Source organism: Marmota flaviventris, chromosome 2 (assembly GCF_047511675.1).
Source record: "Marmota flaviventris isolate mMarFla1 chromosome 2, mMarFla1.hap1, whole genome shotgun sequence".
Taxonomy (NCBI): Eukaryota; Metazoa; Chordata; class Mammalia; order Rodentia; family Sciuridae; genus Marmota; species Marmota flaviventris.
In genome coordinates, this window is record NC_092499.1 from 1,464,295 (window position 1) to 1,483,936 (window position 19,642).

At 62.4% G+C, this 19,642-nt stretch overlaps 3 protein-coding genes and 1 long non-coding RNA gene across 8 annotated transcripts in view; 1 reads left to right on the top strand and 3 right to left on the bottom strand.

Annotated features, from left to right (window-relative positions):
- The first annotated feature begins 247 nt into the window (after positions 1-247).
- LOC139704649 (uncharacterized) lies at positions 248-18,965 on the top strand. The gene is made up of 3 exons (XR_011706487.1): positions 248-704; positions 1,379-1,520; positions 16,301-18,965. It is a non-coding gene; the product is annotated as an uncharacterized lncRNA (long non-coding RNA).
- Positions 2,449-7,063, bottom strand: LOC114101594 (cysteine-rich protein 1). 3 transcript variants are annotated; one of them, XM_027946668.3, is made up of 5 exons: positions 7,026-7,063; positions 3,917-4,400; positions 2,830-2,887; positions 2,702-2,748; positions 2,449-2,571 (listed from the first exon to the last, which is right to left on the bottom strand). In XM_027946668.3, exons 1-4 carry the CDS (start codon positions 7,046-7,048, stop codon positions 2,708-2,710), a joined length of 606 nt encoding a protein of 201 aa, XP_027802469.2. In that variant the 5' UTR covers positions 7,049-7,063; the 3' UTR covers positions 2,449-2,571; positions 2,702-2,707. The 3 variants fall into 3 exon arrangements, with proteins under 3 accessions (XP_027802469.2, XP_027802468.2, XP_027802470.1); XM_027946667.3 differs by lacking the exon at positions 7,026-7,063 and adding an exon at positions 4,512-4,762; XM_027946669.3 differs by lacking the exon at positions 7,026-7,063 and adding an exon at positions 2,965-3,059 and having other exon boundaries at positions 3,917-4,028.
- Positions 10,585-15,458, bottom strand: LOC114101595 (cysteine-rich protein 2). The gene is made up of 8 exons (XM_027946670.2): positions 15,350-15,458; positions 12,493-12,587; positions 12,368-12,425; positions 12,065-12,205; positions 11,916-11,984; positions 11,740-11,834; positions 11,264-11,321; positions 10,585-11,168 (listed from the first exon to the last, which is right to left on the bottom strand). The coding sequence occupies exons 1-8, from the start codon at positions 15,390-15,392 to the stop codon at positions 11,101-11,103; spliced, it is 627 nt and encodes a 208-aa protein (XP_027802471.1). The 5' UTR covers positions 15,393-15,458; the 3' UTR covers positions 10,585-11,100.
- Mta1 (metastasis associated 1) overlaps positions 18,951-19,642 on the bottom strand; it is a 37,353-nt gene continuing 36,661 nt past the window's right edge. For all 3 annotated transcript variants that reach the window (XM_027946565.2, XM_027946566.2, XM_027946562.2), the window contains one exon: positions 18,951-19,584. In XM_027946565.2, the coding sequence (XP_027802366.2) occupies positions 19,434-19,584 (151 nt within the window). In that variant the 3' untranslated portion in view covers positions 18,951-19,433. The remainder of the gene's footprint in view (positions 19,585-19,642) is intronic.

Consider the following 19,642-nt stretch of genomic DNA (forward strand, 5'->3'; position numbering starts at 1 on the left):
TGAACTCGCTCGCCCAACCTTCGCCCTACACCCGCCTGGTCCAGAACCAACCAATCAGCGCCCCGAGCCATTGACTACCTAGCAACCCGGCGTCGTCAGCACTGAATGAAAAACATGCGCGCCCCCTAGAGCCCCGGAGGACTGTGCAACCAGACTCCCTTCGGCCACTGCCGGCGCCCCTCCGCGGAGCCTCCCCGGCTCGACGCCAGGGGGCGCCAGAGCCTCATAAGCCGCCGCCCGAGCAGATGACCCGGGGCAGCTGGGTGGGGACTCCGTGAGTAACCTCGCCCGACGAGCTGGGCAAAGGAAGCTCCAGAAGGGAAGGCCGTCAACTCTTTTATCTGCAGACTCCGGCCCGTCGCCCGTCCCTAGCCCCAGCTCTCTGCCCTCAGCTACCCTGCCCAAACATAGGCCTCACTGTCCCCACCTTCTTTGGGAAGCAGTGTGGCCACTTCCTTCAGAAGCGGAAGTTTCCCACACGACCCAACAGTATCAGTCCTGGTAGGCTGTGAGCCATCTTCGCAAGGACACGCGGGAGGTCACAACAGCCCTATCACATGGCAAACGGACCCAGAGTTCACCCTGGTGTGTGGGAAAGAACCACAGCACGCGCATAATTAGGAATCCTGTCCAGCCGCGGGCAGCCTGGGTGACATCCTCGCGTTCTTCTGAATGCAGGAAGCCCCTGCAAAAGCCCGCGTCAGGTAGGCCGGACCGTGTGGAGTGCCAGGAGGAGGTAAACTCGCAGGGCCCTGGCTGCCCGGAAAGGGCTGGCCAGCGGGCAGGGGGAGAATGGCAGGAGGGAGTCATCAGTGACTGGAGCACTCTGGCACGAACTCCGTGCGCTTCACGTCACTGAAGGTGCGGCTGGGGCGGTGGACTGGACCGTGCGCACACTACACAATAAAGCCGGAAAGCAGGCAGGTGGAGAGGGGGAGGGCGCCCGAGAGAAGGCGGAGGAAACCCAGCTAGAGAGGGAAGTCCGTAGCACCCCACACACCTGTCCGCTTGGCCGCGCCCGCTCGGAACGTCCTGCTTCCTTGGCCTCAACTGAACGGCGGTGGCAACGTTGTGCCAGGGGTCGCGGCCAACAGACTCGGCTCCGAGGTCCCTGGCCGGGAGTTCCTCCCCCAGTATGGGGTACGCTGCTGGCTTGTTCTCGGCTCCAGGTCCCAGGCAATCCTGCCCTCCATCCCTTTCTCAGCGCCCCCTGAGCTGTGGGTGCGAAGACTGTTCCCCCACCCCCACCCAGCGCGGCTTGATTTCTGATGGACGACAACGGATCTTTTCTTCTTAGGGATTTTGCACTGCTGACCTTCTGCCTGGGGTGCTCTTAACCCCATTTGGGGCTTAGCTGATTCCCACTCTCTTTCTGCAGGTCTCAGCTCGCTGACAGTGCACCCCAAGTCGCCCCAAATGGGGCTGTGAGCTATGTGGGGAAGGGAGTCACGGCGACGGCGCACCATCGGGGAGGCTAGGACCTCGGGTTTGGGAGCTCCTGTCCCTACCCTGGCCGCCAGGTATCGCTGGGCCACAGCCCTCAGCCCTCAGCCCCCACCTCCCTCCTGGATTGGGAGCCTCTGGAGCTCAGCATCCTAAGATCCCGCCTGGCTGCCCCACCCCCTCTGCCGCCCTCCAGGATCGCCCTATGACGCGAGCTTTTCGCTCTACAGACCACCCTCGACAGCTCCCCACCCCTTCTTTGCCAGCTTATTCCTACAGTTCCCTAGGCTGACCTGGGCTCTCCCCGTCTGCAGATGGTCTAAAGGGGTTTGGGAGACCTTTGGCCAGGGCTGGGACTGAGCTGCCAGGGGACAGTGGGGTTCTGACGGTAGCCCAGTGGGCAGGGGCTAGGTTGACAAAGGAGTTTCCTAAAGGGCCCCCTCCACTGTGCAAAGCCAGGACATAACCATGACAGCACAGGCCACTATGGGGAGTCCCTGCTCAGGGAGGGGCCCAAACATGGGGTCTGGTGTCTGGATGGCTAGCTGCGCAGCTACAGCAAGCCCCTGCAGAAAAAACCACAGCTTGATCTGGGGTAGATGGGGACAAGGGTGGAGCAGCAGGAAGTGGGAAGGCAAGGAGTCCACACCACAGCTCCCCCAAAGCTTCTCAAAAAGGGAAGCAGCTCCAGCTGAATCACTCTCTGACCCATGGCCAGAGTCCTCCAACACCACCCACTCCCAGGCCTCAAATTCCCTCTGACCCTTTGGCCCAGCCCATTCCAGAACCGCAGAGGAGGGCCTTGGTGGGTCTGGAGGTCAGAGGTGCAGGCCTGGACTCATGCCCTGCAAAGGGGGCCCCAGAGACCTCCCCAGGGGAGTGGGCAACAGTGCCTTCTGCAGCAGGCAGAGCAAGCACCCTGGGCTGGGAGTTCCCAGATGTCGTTTCTTTCCACTATCCACGTGTGCCCAAGTACTAGTGAACACACACACACACACACACACACACGTGTTCAGGTTTATTGAAGGCACAAGGGGCTATGAGGAGCCCTGGGTGTCTGGGGTAAGGCCCGGCATCTGCTGAATGGGCAATGGCCCGGTGGGTGGCCAAGGATAGGGTCTCCTCAACCTGTGCAGAGAGACAGGCATTTCTTGAGTATACCTCTCAGCCCTGCCTCCAGGCCCCTGAGTATCAGACCTGGGGGGACATTCGAATCCTGAGAAGGATGGGCTGGGTGGGACTGGAGGGAGGATTATACCTAGGTTTACTTGAAGGTGTGACTTTCGGCTCCACCACGGCCAAAACCTGCAAAAAGATGTGGAAGGTCAACACAGTATGGAGGGGGGGGGGGCGGGGGGGGGCGGTTGGCAGACTGCCAGAATGTACCTTTGGGCCCAAACATGGCGGAGTAGCAGGGGTGGTTGCAGTAGGGCTTGCCTTCATGCTGCGGAGAAAAGGCCCTTGAGTAGCTGCCTTCGCCCCAGCATGACTCCCCCTTCCAGTGGCCCGCAGCCCACCTACCTCTGCGTGGCCCCCGGAGGTCAGCGTCTTCCCGCATTTCTCACACTTAAGGCAGGGCCTATGCCAGTCCTTGCCCAGCGAGGTCACCCGCTCCGCTGCAGGGAAGTCCCCATGAGACACCGCTCTCGGGCCCTGGCACACCGCCACTCACACCCCTCCTCCAGTCCACCCATACTGCGTTCTCTCATCTTGGCAGCACCCCCCACCCCGTCTCTTCTTGCCCCTGTACATATTAGGGACACACCTCTAGTCCCCAGCCAAACTAATCAGAGGAGTCTGGCCCTCGTGCCAACTTCCAGGTGCTGTGCCTGGGACACGCCCCGAGGGCTGGGGTGGAGTAGGCGGACTGGAAGCCTGGGGTCAGGCTGGCCTGGCGAAGCCCTCTGGCCCCTGGCGCCGGGGGACTGGGTGGAGCCTGCGGGCGCCTTTCTCCTGGGGCGGAGGACCTCCCACTCCCTCCTGCCCCTCCCCGGGGCGCGCGCGGGGCCGGAAGGCGGGCGCTCGCATCTGAGAGTGCCGGGATCGCGCCCGGGGCGTCGGTTTCCGCATCTGTTTCTACTTAGCGCTGGCAGGGGAGGCCCCAGCCCCGCGTTCCTTCCTATCCCTCGGGGACCCCGCCCAAGGCGCGTGGATGGAAAGCGTAGAAACATCGAGACCAGGGGTCACCAGACGGGGAGACACAGAGGCAGGGAGACAGGAACCGTGAATGGGAAGAGATAGCCGGGCCGCCCGACGCAGGGGGTCCCAACTCACACCCGGACGACCGTGAGCCAGGCGGACAGGTTGGCTCCGAGGAGGCCCTCAGGACTCCAGAGGCCCTGCGCCTACCTGGGCGGCCCCCGCCAAGTCTCCAGGATGGCCAGTACGTCCCCCGCCCCGGAGGGTCGGTCGCTCTTCCGCATCTGGCCGGCAGTGCGCGCACGGGGAGGCCCCAGGTGCAGGATTCACTCACCGAAGTACACCTCCTTGTCACACTTGGGGCACTTGGGCATGGCGATACTGGGTACCGAACGAGCTTCGAATGCTGGGCGAGAGCGGGCTGTGGGCGCGAGACTGGGTGACGCCCGCTTGGTGTAAGCTTTTCAGGGACCCTGGGGCCCCGCCTCTTAGGACCCCGCCCTGCGAGTCCCGCCCCGAGGCAGAGACTTGTACCCTGGGGACCTCGCATCCAGACCGACCCGCCTAGAAAGATCATCTGGTCCACGCCCGCCTCTGGGCAGAACTCAAAAGTGGCTGAGGGTCCAGCGGAGACATGGGGACCTTCTGGGAACCAGGCTGGTCCAGCAGGTCCACACCCCAGGCCAAGCAGCCCACAGTCCCAGGTCTGGGGCAAGGGGCTCTCCTCTGCAGGAAGGCTTACCAGGTCCCTAGTGGCAACTCGCAGGCACCCGCCAAAGCCCCAGATCAGCCGGAGCCAGGGAAGGAACCAGTCACTTCTAAAATACAGACGGATGCAAACTAGCATGAAAGTCTCCTCCCGTACTTTGACCCTGCCTCTCTTCTAGAAAGAAGGTTGGGGACACATTCCCATAGTCTCAGTCTGGTACCTCTCCAGGAATCCTGCTCTGATCTCCCACTCACAAAGAGGCTGGGAGCCTCCTCCCTCCAGACCCTGGGAGTGGGTGGGGCACTTGAGCTGTGCCAGCTCACCCCCACCCTGCTGCTCTCTGGGAAGTCCACTGAACCACAGCCGGAACGTCCCTGGGGAACTTGGAAGAGGGGACTTCAGGCCATGGCAGTCCCTCCTCCACAAGGATAGAGGAGCCCAGGCCCCCAGAACCATTGCCTGGGGGAACCTGAGACAGGGGCCAAGGTCCTTATCTTTACAGAAAGTGTCCCAGCACCAAGAGTGGTCCAAGTCTCCAGCCTACATTGGGGGCCAGCCAGAAACCAGAGACCGTCTGACCCAGCGTGTTGAGAATCAGGAGGGCTGTTGCTGGCCTACAGATACCTGGGGTATGAGTTGCATCTGCACCTCACCAAGGTGGGACTGCTGGGGCTTCCAGCCTCCCTTAGTCCAGGCCTCAGCCTCAGTGGGGATGCCCTGGCCCATCCCTCTATCTAACCCTCCTGTGCTGGCTTCACTGTCAGCCAGGCCCACCTCCCCCTGGAGCAGAGGGCTACCCTCTCCGTAGAAGTCCTTCCTGCTCTGTGGGGCCCCCACAGGAAGTATTCAGCCTTCTCTCCATCCCAGCAGCCCTGGCACACGTATGGGCCCTTCCTCTCCCTGCACTGCCTGCCCTTTAACCCCCTTATCAGCACCCACCTCCACTCAGTACACCCATCTCAAAACACAAGGCATCACTCTGGGCCTCTTCAGGCCCTGTCCCTGAAGCAGAGCAGGAGGACAGGCTCCCTGATGCCCCAGGCCCCTGGCCTCCCCAGGGTACTCAAAGGAAGAGCCATGGGTCCAACATCCCAGGATGCCCCCTCCCTGCTCCTCACTGGGCCATAGCTGGAGTGAGGGTCAGAGTTCCCAGGGTTGTGGGATGACCAAGGCCCCATGTGTCCCTTGCAGAGGCCACACTCCGGGGAGTCCCCCGTATCTACAACCCAAAGCCAAGTCCTGCCCCTGACAATACTTACCAGTTCCCACCATCCTCCCTGGGACCCCTCAGGTCACTGCCCAGGGCTGAGGTACTGCGAGTGCTGCAGTCCTCAAGGACATACTAAAGACCCTTGTCAGCTGGGATTTCCAGAGCAGAGGTGCACACGGATATGCAAGGGGTAGGACCCCAGTCTCCAGCCACTGTGTGGTTCCTGGACTTAAGGCCACCAACACAACCATCCTCCACCTCCAACAAGCCCCTTAGAGTCTCCTTGGCTAGTCCAATAACAAGAGGCCAAATCCTTTTTCTTTTTGATTTTCCATGATGCTGGGGATTGAACCCAGGGCCTTGTGCATGCGGGGCAAGAGCTCTACCAACTCAGCTATGTACAGCCCTAAGAGGGCAAATCCTGACTTCCTTTTTTTTTTTTTTTTTAATATTTTTAGTTGTAGATGGACGCAATGCTTTTCTTTTGTTTATTTAGTTGTATGTGGTGCTGGGGATCGAACCCAGGGACTCACACATGCTAGGCAAGCGCTCTACCACTGAGCCACAACCCCAACCAATCCTGACTTCCTTTATCCCCTGACCTCAGTCCTCAGCACAGCAGAGACAAGACCGCAAGGGCCAGGAAGGGCAACAGGAACACAGGACAGAAAGAGGAGGATCAAGCAGGGCCCCAGGCCACAGGAGGGAGGCCCCGGAGGGCCAGGACAGTCTTGGGCAGGGGGATCTTACTACTGTAGGCCCTTGGAACCTGACCACACCCGGGACACACCCACTTTGCTGTTTATAAAGAAGACCAGCCACTGCCAATCGTGGAAGTGTGTGGGTGGAGGCCACGGGCACCTGGCACAGCTCCTCCACCTCCGCCTCCGCCAGGATAAGGCACTGCGGCAGCTGGAGGGACTGGATGCCTGTACAACACACACACACACACGTGCACGCACGTGTCCTGGCCCCTACAGATATACCTGTGTGGGGCTGCGTCCGTCAGGTGTGTCTGGTGTTGTGCGTAGGGTCTCAGATTACATGGCTACACACATTTTTGTCTGGCCTCCACCCCAAACCTACGCTGGGGCTCCTGGGAAGGTGCTTCACAGCTCCTCTCAGAGGGACATTTTCTGGGGCAGGTGGCAGAAATGACCTGGTCCTTGTCCCCCTTCCACTGCCCTGCCCTAGGGATGGCTCTTTCTCCCATACCGGACTCCAACCCTGCCCTGCCCAGGGTGCCCCCACCCCTGAAACCAGATCCTGAGTCCTTCCTGGCCTTCCCTGCTGTTATTTCCCGTTGCCATGTCCACTGGGTGGGGAGAAGAATGCCAGGCGGGGGAGCCCTGGGGCGGCACCCTCTGAGTTGGACACGCAGCAGTTTTTCCAGATGCGCACGCTTAGACATACACATAAACATGCACATACAGACACACACGTACGCGCACACACACCAACACCCTCTCCCTGGAACTCTCCCAAAACTTCAGCCACAGGCTGATGTGCCCCCATCCACCCTACCTGTGGATGTGGGGACCCCTCATCAGTTGCAGGCCACCATGCCCATGCCCAGGTGTAAGGCCTCTTGCTTCAGTTCACCTGGCCCCTTCTGACCTAGGCTGCCTGTGGAGGAGGGCCACTGACCAGATCCAAGGGGTCGACCTGACTCAGGACCACTGGTCCAGGTGAAGGCCCTGGCAGCTCCACCCCCTGCAAACTGCCAGGTGCTACTGGTACGCGTCGCATCAATGGAAGGCAGTGTGGTGGGCAGGACAGGACACTGAGCACCCCTAGCTGTTGCCCTGGGTGCCTCTGTGCCAGAACATTCTGCCCTGTACCAGCACAGCACGAGGGCACTAAGACCTGGAGGGGTGGGGGCAGATTCCTCCTCATCTGCCCGGCCTTCTCTCTGCACACGCCCCTGCGCCCTCAGCTGGCCAGCCAGAGAAGGCAGGGCTGGGCCTCCTGGGGCCCAGTGACCGCTGAGGAATCCTGTCATCCACCCCCATGGGGAAAGTTCAGCCTCTGGGTAAGGGCCCCTGGTGGCCCTTCCTTGGCAGAGTGTGCTGTTTGCCTTTGCCTCCAGCAGCCACCTTCACATCCCTGAAGCCCTCACCCAGCATCTAGCCTTGTGCCCAGCTCAGGGTGTGGACAGTGAAGATGTCCCCCAAGGCAGCTGGGCCTGCCCTGTGTTCTTTGCACCCAGATACCTGCTCTGCCAGCACTTGTCGCTGGAAAGTATGCTGAGCCCCGGGCCAGACCAGGCTCAGGCCGCCCCAGGGTCCACCCTCCCTGCCCCTCCTCCAGGCTCAGTCCAGGACATTGCAAGTTCCCAGGGCCTATTTTCAGTAGTTTGTCTCCTGGGAAGGCTGTCAGGCCTGAAATCTGGCCCCAGGGTTGACCTGCTGGGACGCATACTGGAGTGAGGGTGAGGAGGGACTGGACATTGTGATTCCCAGACAGGTCTCTCTGCCCTGCAGGTATCATACCTTGGGCCTAGGTAGACAGTTTTTTTCCTCTCCTGAAAGCGGCATAGCTGTTGGGGTGATGCAAAGGGTACGGCCTCTGCTAGTGGGGCTGCACCCTCTGCCTAGGGCTCAGAGTCTGGCCAGATGGGGTGTCCTGCCCTCCCCTTCCTTGTGGCTGGGCTTGATGCCCAGTTGGCTTCCTAGAACCAAAGCCCAAGCAGAACCACCTCAAATTCCAGACTTACAGCCCCGCAGCTGAGGCCCTGAGCCAAACCCAAAACCAGTCAGGCCCTGGGGAAAAGGGCTGCCCACACCTGGCCACTTTGGTCCCTAGCCAGCCCTTGCCTGTGCTCACCCAACAGCATAGAGAGCCCAGGGCTCTGGAACATGCTATTTTCTTGATATCCAGCCTCCCAGGCTGCAGCCAGAAGCCAGTGAGCCAGACCCAGGGGCAGGAAGGAGTCATGTTACCCCAATTCCTATAGACTCCAGAGGAAGCTACCCTGACCTGGATAGGGTCAAGGAGCCAAGAGCTGGGGAAGTCTCTGGGGAGAAGGGTGCCAGGGCTGATGCCAGGGTCACTGGCCCAGATGACGCTGAGATGAGCCTGAAGGGTGGGTTCTGGGAGTTTGGAACTCGGGAAGTGGGGACACAGGGAGCCTCAGGCTGAGCTGCCTCACTGAGATGCAGATATGGGAGTAGCTTGAGTCAGAGACAGGGGAGAGGTGGGGGGGGGGGTTGGGGACAGACACCTGGCAGGGAAGTCAGCCACTAAATCACGCAGTGGGGTAGGGTGCAACTGGGGGGCGGGGGGGGGCATGCGCAGACCAGCTATCCAGGCACAGCTAGTTGAGCAGAGTGGCCTGGGTATGAGGGTCCAGGGGTCCTGAACTGGGAGTGAGGTGGTCACATGGCATTTTTGAGCAGCCTCACTGCTTGAGTGTGAGGGAGGGTGCACGCAAACCCAGCCTCTCAGTGGGTGGGGGAGAGGGCCGTGTTCCCAGGGACAAAGACATCCATTCCCCCCTCCCGTCCATCTTGGGGGCGTCTGGAGCTAGTGCCACCAAAGAGGTGTCTTAGTGGTGCATCGGACACCGCCCAGCAACAAGGCTCAGACAAACAGTAGCTGTGCCGCCCGGTTTCCATGACAACCCCTTGGAAACAAACACTGCAGCGTCGTCTTCCCCGGCAGGAAACCGGCAAGTCCTGCCCTGCTGAGCCTGAGACGGGGAGCAGTCCGGCCGTAGAGCCAGGAGCTGATCTACTTGGAATGACCCCTGGTCCTCAATCACCCCAAGTCCAGGGCGGGGGGTCTCCTTGCCCTAATATGCCACTGACCCGCTGAAGATTTGGGGAGGGCCCCTCCACAGTTTCAGCGGAGGCTGCGGGGCCCGCTGCGCGCTCGGCAGCACCCCCATCCCCAGCCTGCGTCCGCACGCACCCCTGTCCGCGAGAACTTGTCCCGGCAGGAGGGGCGACAAGGCGGGGCTGGGGGTCTCAGCTGCGCCTCTGAGCAGGAGTCCCGCGCGCTGCCGGACCTGCGTCCGCTTGGGATGGGAAGCGGCCGCCACTCTGGGCCGCTAGACGCACATCCTGGCAGCAACCCAGGCGGGGGCGGGGGAAGACACTGCCAGACCCCAGAGCCAGCCGCGGAAGCTGCTTGTAAGACAATGCACGCGGCGTCCGGGTTCAGCCACCCCCTGGCCGATGGCCTGGACGGCGAGCTGGGGACCCAGAACAGGCCTTGGATGTCCCCGAGGTGACCACGCCTGGTAGCTTCAGATGGGCCAGGTATCCTGGGTGGGGTGCAAAGCAGGAGCAGCAGCCCGCGGCGCGGGTCTGGCTGCGAGTCCTGCGACACCCAGAGCGCGGAGCCCAAGGGCAGGGGCGCCCTCTGGTGGGCGCGGAGGGTAGTAGGCGGAGGGAGCGCTGTGTGCAGGTTTCGTCAGCCGCCAGGGCGTCCTGGCTGGAAGGGTAGTCTGAACCCGTGGGGAGGCCAGAACTCTGGTATTACTGCAAATCCACTTAGGCAGGGAAGGACCCCGCAGACCCTCACCTACAAATGACCACCCTCATTCTGTCCCTGAGTCACCTTGCACACCTGAGGCAGGCTAAGTTCATGAAGGGTTCATCCTGCAGACTGCAGCAGGGAAAAACAGCCACGGCGGAGCCTGGCCTGCCTGCTGACCTCCCAGCCCACCCAGGCCGCCTGTCCACCTTGGCACCTACACACCCCTCACCAGCTCCCCATTCTCTGCCCAGGACTCCTCTGGTCACCAGTTCCCCTTCCCTCCTCTGCCTGTTCTCAAGACCCACCCCTCCTCCACCACCTGGTTCTGACGGCTGCAGCTGTTTCCAAAGACCAGGCTCCCTGCAAGATCTCATCATGACCCAGGGCCACCTCCTGTTGGACCCCGCCCATCCCCTCTCACCTCTGCACAGGTGTGCCTCCTGCTGCCCACCCCATCTCAGTGATGCTACCACTGCCCAAAACCAGGCCCTGCTTCAGAAACAGCTCAACCCCACCAGAAGCCAGGCCCAGGGGCACTGGTTGGAAGCACCTTGGGCAGGACAAAGGGACTTTGTCCTGGATACACATCCATGGCACTGGGTTCTATGATCCTCAAACCTTTTATTGACAGCTAAGTGTGAGCCATGAGAGAAGTGGGTGAGCGGGCAGTGTGGGAGCCACACTGCCCTGCCCTAAGGACACCGTGAGCTTGTGGCCATCACCGGCAAGCTGGAGCATAAATAATACTGGTGGGCAGGAATGGGCAGTAAGTAGGGAGCAGCACAGCTTCCTAAGAGAGCACCAGGGACTTGGGGACACATAGGGACAGACACACAGAGAATGCTGGACATGGGGACACACTCGGCAATAGAGGGGGCAGTGAGTGACACACGAGGCACCATGAGGGTGTGACACACCAAGAACAGGGCTGGACATGGGCGCTGCTCTGGGAACCACCACTCAGGCTCCGCTCTAACACTCAGGCCTGGGGCTTGTGGCAGGATGCACTGAGGCAGGACTGGCAGCAGATCACTGTCCCCCACAGAGCCAAGGAGGGGGCCTGGGGCAGGGTCCAGCAGAAGGCAGACAGGCCCTGCCCCTCTGAGGGGCTGTGGGCCTAGGGCTGAACCGTGCCTTCCGGGTCCCTGTCATAGATGTAGCTGCCCACAGCCCCGGTGTTCACTCCTGTGGAGAGAGAAGGCCCGGCTGGTCAAGGAAGGAAGGAGCAGGGGCCTGGGGCAGAGGAGGGGCACCCACAACCCACACCTGGCCACACTCACCCTTGGGTCCAAACAGTATGCCATAGCAGGGCTTGTGGCAGTAAGGCTGGCCGTCGTGCTGTGGGCAGGATGAGGAGCGTGCTGGCATAACCTTCCCCTCCCCAGGGTTAGAGACCACTGTCACCTGCGGCCTCCCCCCAAGAGCCCTCAGGCTCACAAGGCCATGTCCAGGCCCACTCTCTTTGGCAGTCGGGGGTGACCACCAGCACTCCTCACCCAGCATGTGCAGGGCGAGTCTCTGCCTGGCCACCAGGGGGCAGCCCTCAGCCTGGAGCGGGCTCCCCTAGGGCCTCTCCCAGCAGCTGCAGCCATCACCAAGTCTCCCACATGTAGGCCAAGGTAGTCCCCAGCCATGTGCTCCTGTCCAGCCCCTGGGGCTCTTGCGTCCCAATGACACGCCCCTGCCCAAGGGCTTGGGCCCCTGAGTCCTCATACAGCCCTCCCTCTCCTCATGTGCCCCAATTCCAGTGCCTCACCTCCGCGTGCCCGCCTGGGGTCAGCGTCTTTGAGCAGCGCTCGCAGCGCAGGCAGGGCCGGTGCCAGTCCTTGCCCAGAGATGTCACCTTCTCGGCTAGGAGGGAGGAGAAGCATGAAGTCCAGCACAGCGCAGGGCACAAGCTCCCCAGGGCTGGGCCCGGGCACCATCACTCACCAAAGTAGACCCTTTTGTTGCAGCGAGGACACATGTTGGGCTCCCCAGTGAACGTGGTCACGCTGGAGGCTGGGGGTGTGGAGCTGGGTCAGGGGGGCTGCTGCCACCTACACCCACCCACGTCTGCCCCCTGGCGGTGCCCAACCCACCTCTGCTGGGCCCCTTAGTGGGACCGCTGGCCTTCCGCTCCTCAGCTCGGACCACTGGCACCTCGATGGGGCCGGTGACCTGAGGGCCCTCAGCCAGGGGCTTCTCATAGATGTAGGAGCCAGCACCCCCAATATTCACGCCTGCGAGGGGCAGGCACATCAGCTGGGTGGCCGGTGCCCATGGCCCACCCTCCCATCGCACCTGAAGCTTCTCAGGAGACAGCCCTCCCAGGGCTCTGTGGCCTCCAGGCCACCCGGAACCCCAGGGGCGAGCCCGTGGCAGTCCGCCAGCGCAGCACTCACCTTTGGGTCCAAACAGTGTGGCGTAGCAGGGTTTGTGGCAGAAGGGCTTCCCATCATGCTAGGCAGAGAGGCTGGGTTAGGGCGAGGAGCTGTGGCCCTGCCCGCCTCCCCAGGGCTGACCTTACCTCAGCATGGCCCCCCGGGGTCAGCGTCTTGTTGCAGCGCTCACACTTGAGGCAGAACTTGTGCCAATCCTTGCCCAGGGAGCTCACTTTCTCAGCTGCGGGCAGCAGAGGGTCAGGGCAGCCACTGGACCTACCCTTCCCAGTCCCCTTCCCAGTCCTGCAGCTTCCAGGCCCCACCCGGCTGTCTCCCACTTCAGGGGCTCCAAGCTGAGCGGGCTTCCCTCTTGGGAAAATCCCATCACCTAGGCCAGCCCCTGCTCTCCCTCCAGGTCCTGGTCATTTGTAAGTGGTCCCAGATGGAGCGCCTTTTATGCCCTCAATGCCTGTTTTGACTGAACCTGCTTACACCTGAACCTCCCTCAAACACCTGTCTCACACACACCTGCCTCCCCCACATCGGTTCTCCTGCACACGGCACCAGCCCCCACCTCATAAGGCCCTGTGGAGCTGGCAGAGGCTGGCTGCAGAGGGAGCAGCCCCTGGCCTCCTTGTGACCCCAGCAGGACCCATGTGTCTATATTTGGCTCCATCATTCTGGGCCCTCCCCCTCCCTGTCTCCTCCGGCTGCCACTTTGGCGCCAAAGGTCTGAGACCAGCTGCTGAGAATGGGGTGCCCACTATCCCCACTCTGGGAGCTCAGGCTGCTGAGCCACCTTCCAAAGGGCGGAAGCGTGGGCCTCCAAGTGGACAGAAGCTGGGCCTCCCCATGGGAGTAAAGCAGGAAAAGGGTGGAGAAGAGGGCAGGAAGAAGGGCTGGAGCAGAGCCGGAATTCCAGAGGGAAGGGGCTAGACTAGAGGCTGAGGAGGGTGTCTGGCCCTGGGCTGTGGCCCCGGCTCTGCTGGGTAGAGGCCCAGCAGCTCTTTAGTTCCCACTCACAGTGTGGCCCGGTGCACGCCATCTGGGCCAGAACCCTGGCAAACCTGGCAAGAGGTAGAGAATAATGGAGCCCTGGCAGGGTACAGCCCACCTCGAGAGGCCTGGGGTACTGATCCAGGCCACAAGACTAGGTGCTTCAGGTTCCTCAGTACAAGGGCCCCAAGCGCTGGTTCTCCAGAAGTCGGGGAAAGGCCATCCTCCAGGACCCGCCCCCACCTCCAGAGAGGAGTATCTGCTCATCTTCCCCTGACACCATCAGCCAGGGCCCCCACTGTGTCCACCCCAAGGCAGACAGGAGCTGGCTGGGTAGAGTGGGGCTTGGTCCTCTCCCCAGCCTGGCATCCTCTCCTAGCAGTGCGATAAGAAAGTCGTTGAGATCGCCCACGGCGGTTGTGGCAGCTGCAGTCCAGGGCTGCCAGAACCAGGCTCCTCTGGCCAGCTCTGGGACATGGGCCATGTGGGGGCAGGGAACTGACCCTCAGACCCACTGGCTGAGTCGATGGTCACATCGACTTGAGCTGGGAACACAGAATCGATCAGGTCTAATAGCTTGGAAGGGAAAGGGCTCCCCATCAGACCACATGCGTTCTCGGGGACACAGGCACAAATCCTAAGGTTCCTCTAGGATGTCCTGGCTGGGGTCTGTGTAGCGGGGGTGCTGGGCTGCAGCCTGGTGGTGGAGTGGGCAGGGCTCTGGACCCCTGCCTTCAGGGCTTTCAGGCAGGACAGAGCCTCTGGGGCTGAGGAGCCTGTTTTCCTCTCTTCCAAGCGGCAGAGATCTTTTTCCGGGTTGCTTGTTGGCCAAGGCTCCAGAGAATCCTAAGCTGGGGTCTGGGATAAAGTCATGAACAGACAGACTGCGAGGGCCCTGGCCTCTGCTCCTCACCCTGAGCCTTATAGGGACAAGCCCTCTTTGGACAGGGACTGAGGGCTGGGCCAGCTCCTGAGGAGGAAGCAGGAAGCCCCTCAGCTCCTGGCCCAGCCAAAACACTCCAGGCCAAATCCGGTCCCTCCCCTCTGGGAACAGCAAACAGCAGTGTGGCCCCTCCCCCTCCCCCTCCTGCCGGCTGGGGAAGCCAGTGGCTTCCTCTGACCACCCCCTGGCAGACCCTGTCTGTTCTACCCTTCTGCTATTCTCATTTCTGGTGCTATGTCTGTCCTTCTGTCAATAGGCAGGGACTTTGCTACCCTGGGAAAGTGGGAACTCAGAAGGAGCAGGGCTATCCCAGGGCAGCCCAAGGATGTGAGTGAACAGGTTAGGGGTCTGGGTGGACATCTGAAAGAAGGGACTGTCTGGAAGAGACCAGCCCCGCTGCCTAATACTGCCTCCTGCCCTAGCGGTCCTGACATCCAAAAGGCTGGGGTCCAGGCCACCCATAACTCAAGTCCGTGAGGACTTTTGTAGCACTCCCACCTCCACCCCGGTGTGAAACTGCGGGGGTACCTCGCTAAGGAAAGGAACTGGTTGGGACATGCTGGAGGCGGAGGCCAAGGTCGCCCCCGCTTGGACTGAGTCCCGACAACGCAGCCCAGACCTAGGCCAGCGGCCTGGGTAGAAGCCAGTGGGCTCTGGGGTCACTGCTTGGGTCCAAGCGAGCCAGGGCCTGGAAGGGCAGCCGGCTGGGACCGAGGGGTACGACCAGGAACGACAGGAGCGCGCAACCCCGCCCGACCCCGCCCCGGGTGGCGCCGCCGCCGGAGATCAGCGATGTGTCCGCTCCGGAGCGCGCCCAAGACCCTGCCCCACGGGCGGGGTCGTTACCGGAGGAAATGGCTTTAGGGCTTAGGGTCCCGCACCCCACCGGCCCCCACCCGCAGCTCCAGGGCTTGGCGTGGCTGCCCCCGCCCTGCGCGGGCCGCACCCTCCGGCCGCACCCGCGTGGGTAGCTAGGAGAGCCCGGCTCCAGCCGCGCACCCCAACCCGAGCGCACCGCGGGGCGCGGTTGTGCAGCGGGGGACTGGCGGCGGGCGGACACTCACCGAAGTACACGGTCTTGTCGCACTTGGGGCACTTGGAGGCCATGGTGTGTGCGCCCGGTCTGTCCGCGCCCTCCGCCCGCGCTCGTCTCCGCGCTGCCGCCCGAGTCGGCCCCGCCCTCCGGCCCCCCGCCCGTCATTGGCTCCGCGGCCGGGCGGGGCCTCGGGAGCCCGCCCCCCGGGCCGCCAGACGCTGGAGATGCAGCGGGCGGGGCGCACCTGCCGCGGGCGAAAGGCGACCCTGCCCTGCGCCCAGACCCGCTTGCTCCGCGGGTCTCTGAGGCCCGCCTCAGCGTTTCCACGGCAACAACGGGTCTTCGGGCCGGCGCGTGCCCCCGGCGAACCGGTCCAGGGTCCTCCGCCCCCGCCCCCGCCCCCGGCGCCTGGCAGAGTCGCGGCGGGAGGGGTCGCGCGCGGGGCGCCGACCCACCCCCACCCGCCGCGCGACACCGCCTCCCTTTGTTGCCCGGTTTCCACAGCAACAGCTGCGCGGCGCTGGGCGTCGGGTTCCGGGCGGGGCCCAGCGGTCCTGTCTGTGGTGCTGAAGGCGGGCGGGCGGGACTCGCAGGGAGGCGCCGCCACTTCCCAAAACAGCGCGAGAAACGGCTGGAAGGGTGGGGAGCCGGGAGGGGGCGGCCTGCGCCGGCGCAGGGACGAGGGGGCCGCGGGCGCACTCGCGCGCGAAGGCTGCTCCGCGCGCACTCCCACTCGGGCAGTGGAGCCGCTGCGAGTGCCCTGCGAGTGCCCTCCGAGCCGGCTGCTGTGGGCTGACACGCCCATCTGCGAGTTCCTGGCTACTTTCTTTCCTAGGCCCAGGGCCTCTAAGTTCCAGGCTCCTGGCCCCAAAGCGTTCCATAGGGCCGGGCAGCCTGAGATCCTGCCAATCAGATGGTGTCTCCCACCCTGCCTATTCCTCAGAACCATCCCCCGGCAAACCACTGTCCTCTCTACCAGGGGCCTGCCTGACCTCTCCAACCTCGACCTGCCTCCATCCTGGACCCCAGAAGGATCTGTCCCAAGACAAAGGCCTCCGGACCCCCAGATGTCTACTCAGTCCTCCTTCTCAGCCCACTGCCCAGCTGGGACCCGGGCCCCAGAAACAACCCTCACACTCCTCATCCAAGCCCCAGTCTGGGCAGCCAACTCTGGGCACGTTCTTCACTGCTCTGTGCCAGACATTGAGGTCCGCCTCATTTCCTCTGCCTGGTGCCTCTGCCCGGCCTGAGGTCTGGGCCAAGTGGCTTCGTCACCCCTTCCAGGATCCAGGTAGCAGTGGCCTGCCCTGGTTCCCTTCCCCCATCCTGGCACACACCAGGCTGCCACTGCCGTTTCCATGGCAATGGCAGCTCCAAAACATGCCCCCCCCCCAAAGCCTGACTGACCAGCCTGACCAGCTCCCCCTGGGCACCTCTGGACTGCTAAGGTGAGAGATGGGGGCAGGGAGCATTCAGCCAGTGCCTTCCCGGGCAGGGTCCTTTCACTCACCACCAGCTCATTGCTCAGCCTGGATTCATGTCCCCCTGACCTCCACTTGGTACCCATTACCGTACCCTCTAGCTCCTTCCCCAGCTTGGGAGCCAAGGGGGGGACTTGGGCACCACCCCCCCGACAGCACTCTACTTCTTGATATTTGCAGGACTGTGTTTTCTGGAAGGACGGATCCTAAGGGTGCCCAGCCCTGCCTCAAGAGCAGTTGAGGGTGGAGGACCCTGGAACGGGTGGCCGCAAAGGAATGGCATTCAGCACTGGCCAGATGCCCGGGGTTGAGAGGTGGTGGAGTGGGGAGGGAAGGGGAGTCCTGCTGGCAGCTTTTACCCTGCTCACCCCCAGTTGCAGTCCCTTGGTCGAGGCCAGAGGTTCCATGGTGTTATGGAGCTGTTCTGGGCCTGACAGGAATGGACATGGGTCAACAGGCACAGAGCAACAGCCTTGGCTTCCACCTCTGAGGCCATGAAGAGCTATAGGTTAGGGCAGTGGTGGGCCAGGATGGGCTCCTGGTGTGGAGAAGGGAAGGTGTAAGCACCTAGCAGAGGTTGAGTGGAGGATGACAGGGTGTGGGGAGGCAGTCAGGGGCCTGGATGCTGAGGCAGGTGACCAGCTGTGGAACAGAGGTCCTTCCCCTGGGGCCCCAGTAACACGGTGCCCTACTGTCCAGTCACCCTGCTGCAGGGAACCTGGGATGGGCTTGGTGGCAAATGCAGGAAGGGTGCATCCTGGGCTGAGGCTCTGAGGTGGGCCTTGGCAGGGAGGCCAGGGCTATTAGAACCAGGTCTCCAGGCCAACCCTCAGGTCCCTCAGAGCATGCCTGCCCTCTGGGGATGGCCCTACCCTGCGGATGCAGGTCCTTTTCCCCATCAGCAGTGCCTCAGGAGGACAAAGCAAAGCTGAGAAACCCACTCCTGGGCCCTCGTTCTGCCCAGCTTCTGCCCACCCCTCGTCCTCATCGAAGATGGGCACACAGTCAAAGCCCTGCCTGGCACAGGTGGAGGGGCCTGGCCCTGAGGTAGGCATTGTAGAGGGAGCCTACCTGCCCTTCCCACACCAGGTCTCCAGGACCCCACAGCCTTGGGGACAAAAACTGCCTGAAGAGGAAGGGCACCGCTGTGCAAGGGGCTGCGGTTTCCACCCAGCTGCTCGAGCTGACCCAAAGCCCACTCCCCTTCCCCAGACCCCCCACAGTTGCCAAAAGCCTGAGGCTCCTTTTTCAAGGCCTAGTTGGGGACCAAGGGCATGGGACCAAATGAAGACTAAAATTAGCAGGAGAGGGAGTCAGTGACCTGAGAAGATAGGTAGGTGTACACTGTAGCTGTGTCCCCAGCACGCGGGCCTGTCCCCAGGTTGGGCCCCATCACAGGTTCACAGAGGGAGGCCAAGATACCCCCTTATCTATCCCCAGGGCAGCAGTAGAAGTGGTTTCTATTTTAATGCCTTGGCTGGGGGTGGGAGAACCGAAAGCAGAGCCCAGTGGGGGAGACAGAGCCCACTGCCTCGTGGGGAGGGGCCAGCTGAGCAGTCTAAGGGTAGGCCCTAGAGCCAGGGCTCCTCCCTCAGGCTGGCCCAGCCTGCACCTGTCCCCATGCCTGCAAGGGTGAGGGACAGGCTGAGATAAGATTTCTGAGCAGGGACTTGCTGAAATCTGAGCAAATCCTCATTGTGGAGAAGGGCACCTGCTGGGGTGGCCGGCCAGTGTAGGGCGTGGGCCCTGGGCCTAGAGCTTTCAGGCCAAGCTGGCCCAGTTGTGCCCATGACCCTGGCCTTAGGCAGTCTCAGTACAGCTCCTCTTAAGGGGAGGCCCTTGCCCTGGCTGACATGGAAGGTGGCAGGGGAAGGACTGGATCAGGGCCCTGAAGGTCAGCCTAGGGTGCCCCTGGCCCCAGGAGGTCTGGGCTGCGGTGGCCGCTTGGGCTGCCCTGAGGAGAGCTGCTTTGCCCCAGTCACTGCCCACCATTCTGGCCTGACTGCTGGGGCAGTGTGGGAAGAGGTGTCCTGGGCCCTGACCTGCCAAGGGAAGACCTGGGGTCTTCACAGGTGTTGAGGTGAGGGAAGGCCCCAGGCCCATGACTGGGAGACGGGCTGGGAACAAAAGACACAGGGAAGGGTTGGCTGGGTTTTTTCCTTTTTATGAGATTTTTTTTTCTTTGTTTTTGTTTAATATGAAAATTACTTGAAAAGACAAGGGGCCAACCCCGCCAGGCAGCTCGGCCACCACCGGCCGCTCCAATCCTAACGTTCCAGGTGTAAGTTACAGAGCTCAAGTTCATCTACAAAAAAAGTAATAAAAATAAAATTTAAAATGGCACCTTCAACAGAACACAACAAAACCTTAGGGCCCGGCCCGGGCAAGAGCCCCACAGCGTGCAGGGCAGGGCGGCTCCTCGTCTGCTCCAGCCAAACAGTAAACACAAAGCTAAAAAGGACTCCTCGGCCTCTCGGAGTGAGTGAGACCACACTTCCCCGACAACCGAGTCCTGCAGGTGAGGGCGGGAGGTGGGCACTACAGAAACAGAGGAGGGGCGGGCAGCAGTCTGGCGGGGAGGAGACCGCCATCTGTGTAGGCCTCGAGGGACACGGGCAAGGGCAGGCGGCCCTAGTCCTCAATGACGATGGGCTCGTCGTTGACTGGCGCAGGCGGGGGTGGCCGCAGCGGCAGAGCCTGGCTCTGGCGCAGGGCGATGGGCTTATAGGGCCGGCGGGCAGCACGCTTGGTGTCCGAGGATGAGAGCAGCTTGCGGATCTTCCTGTGGGGAGAGGCAGGCAGGCTGGTGAGTGCTGGAAGGGTGGCCAAGACCCTGGCCC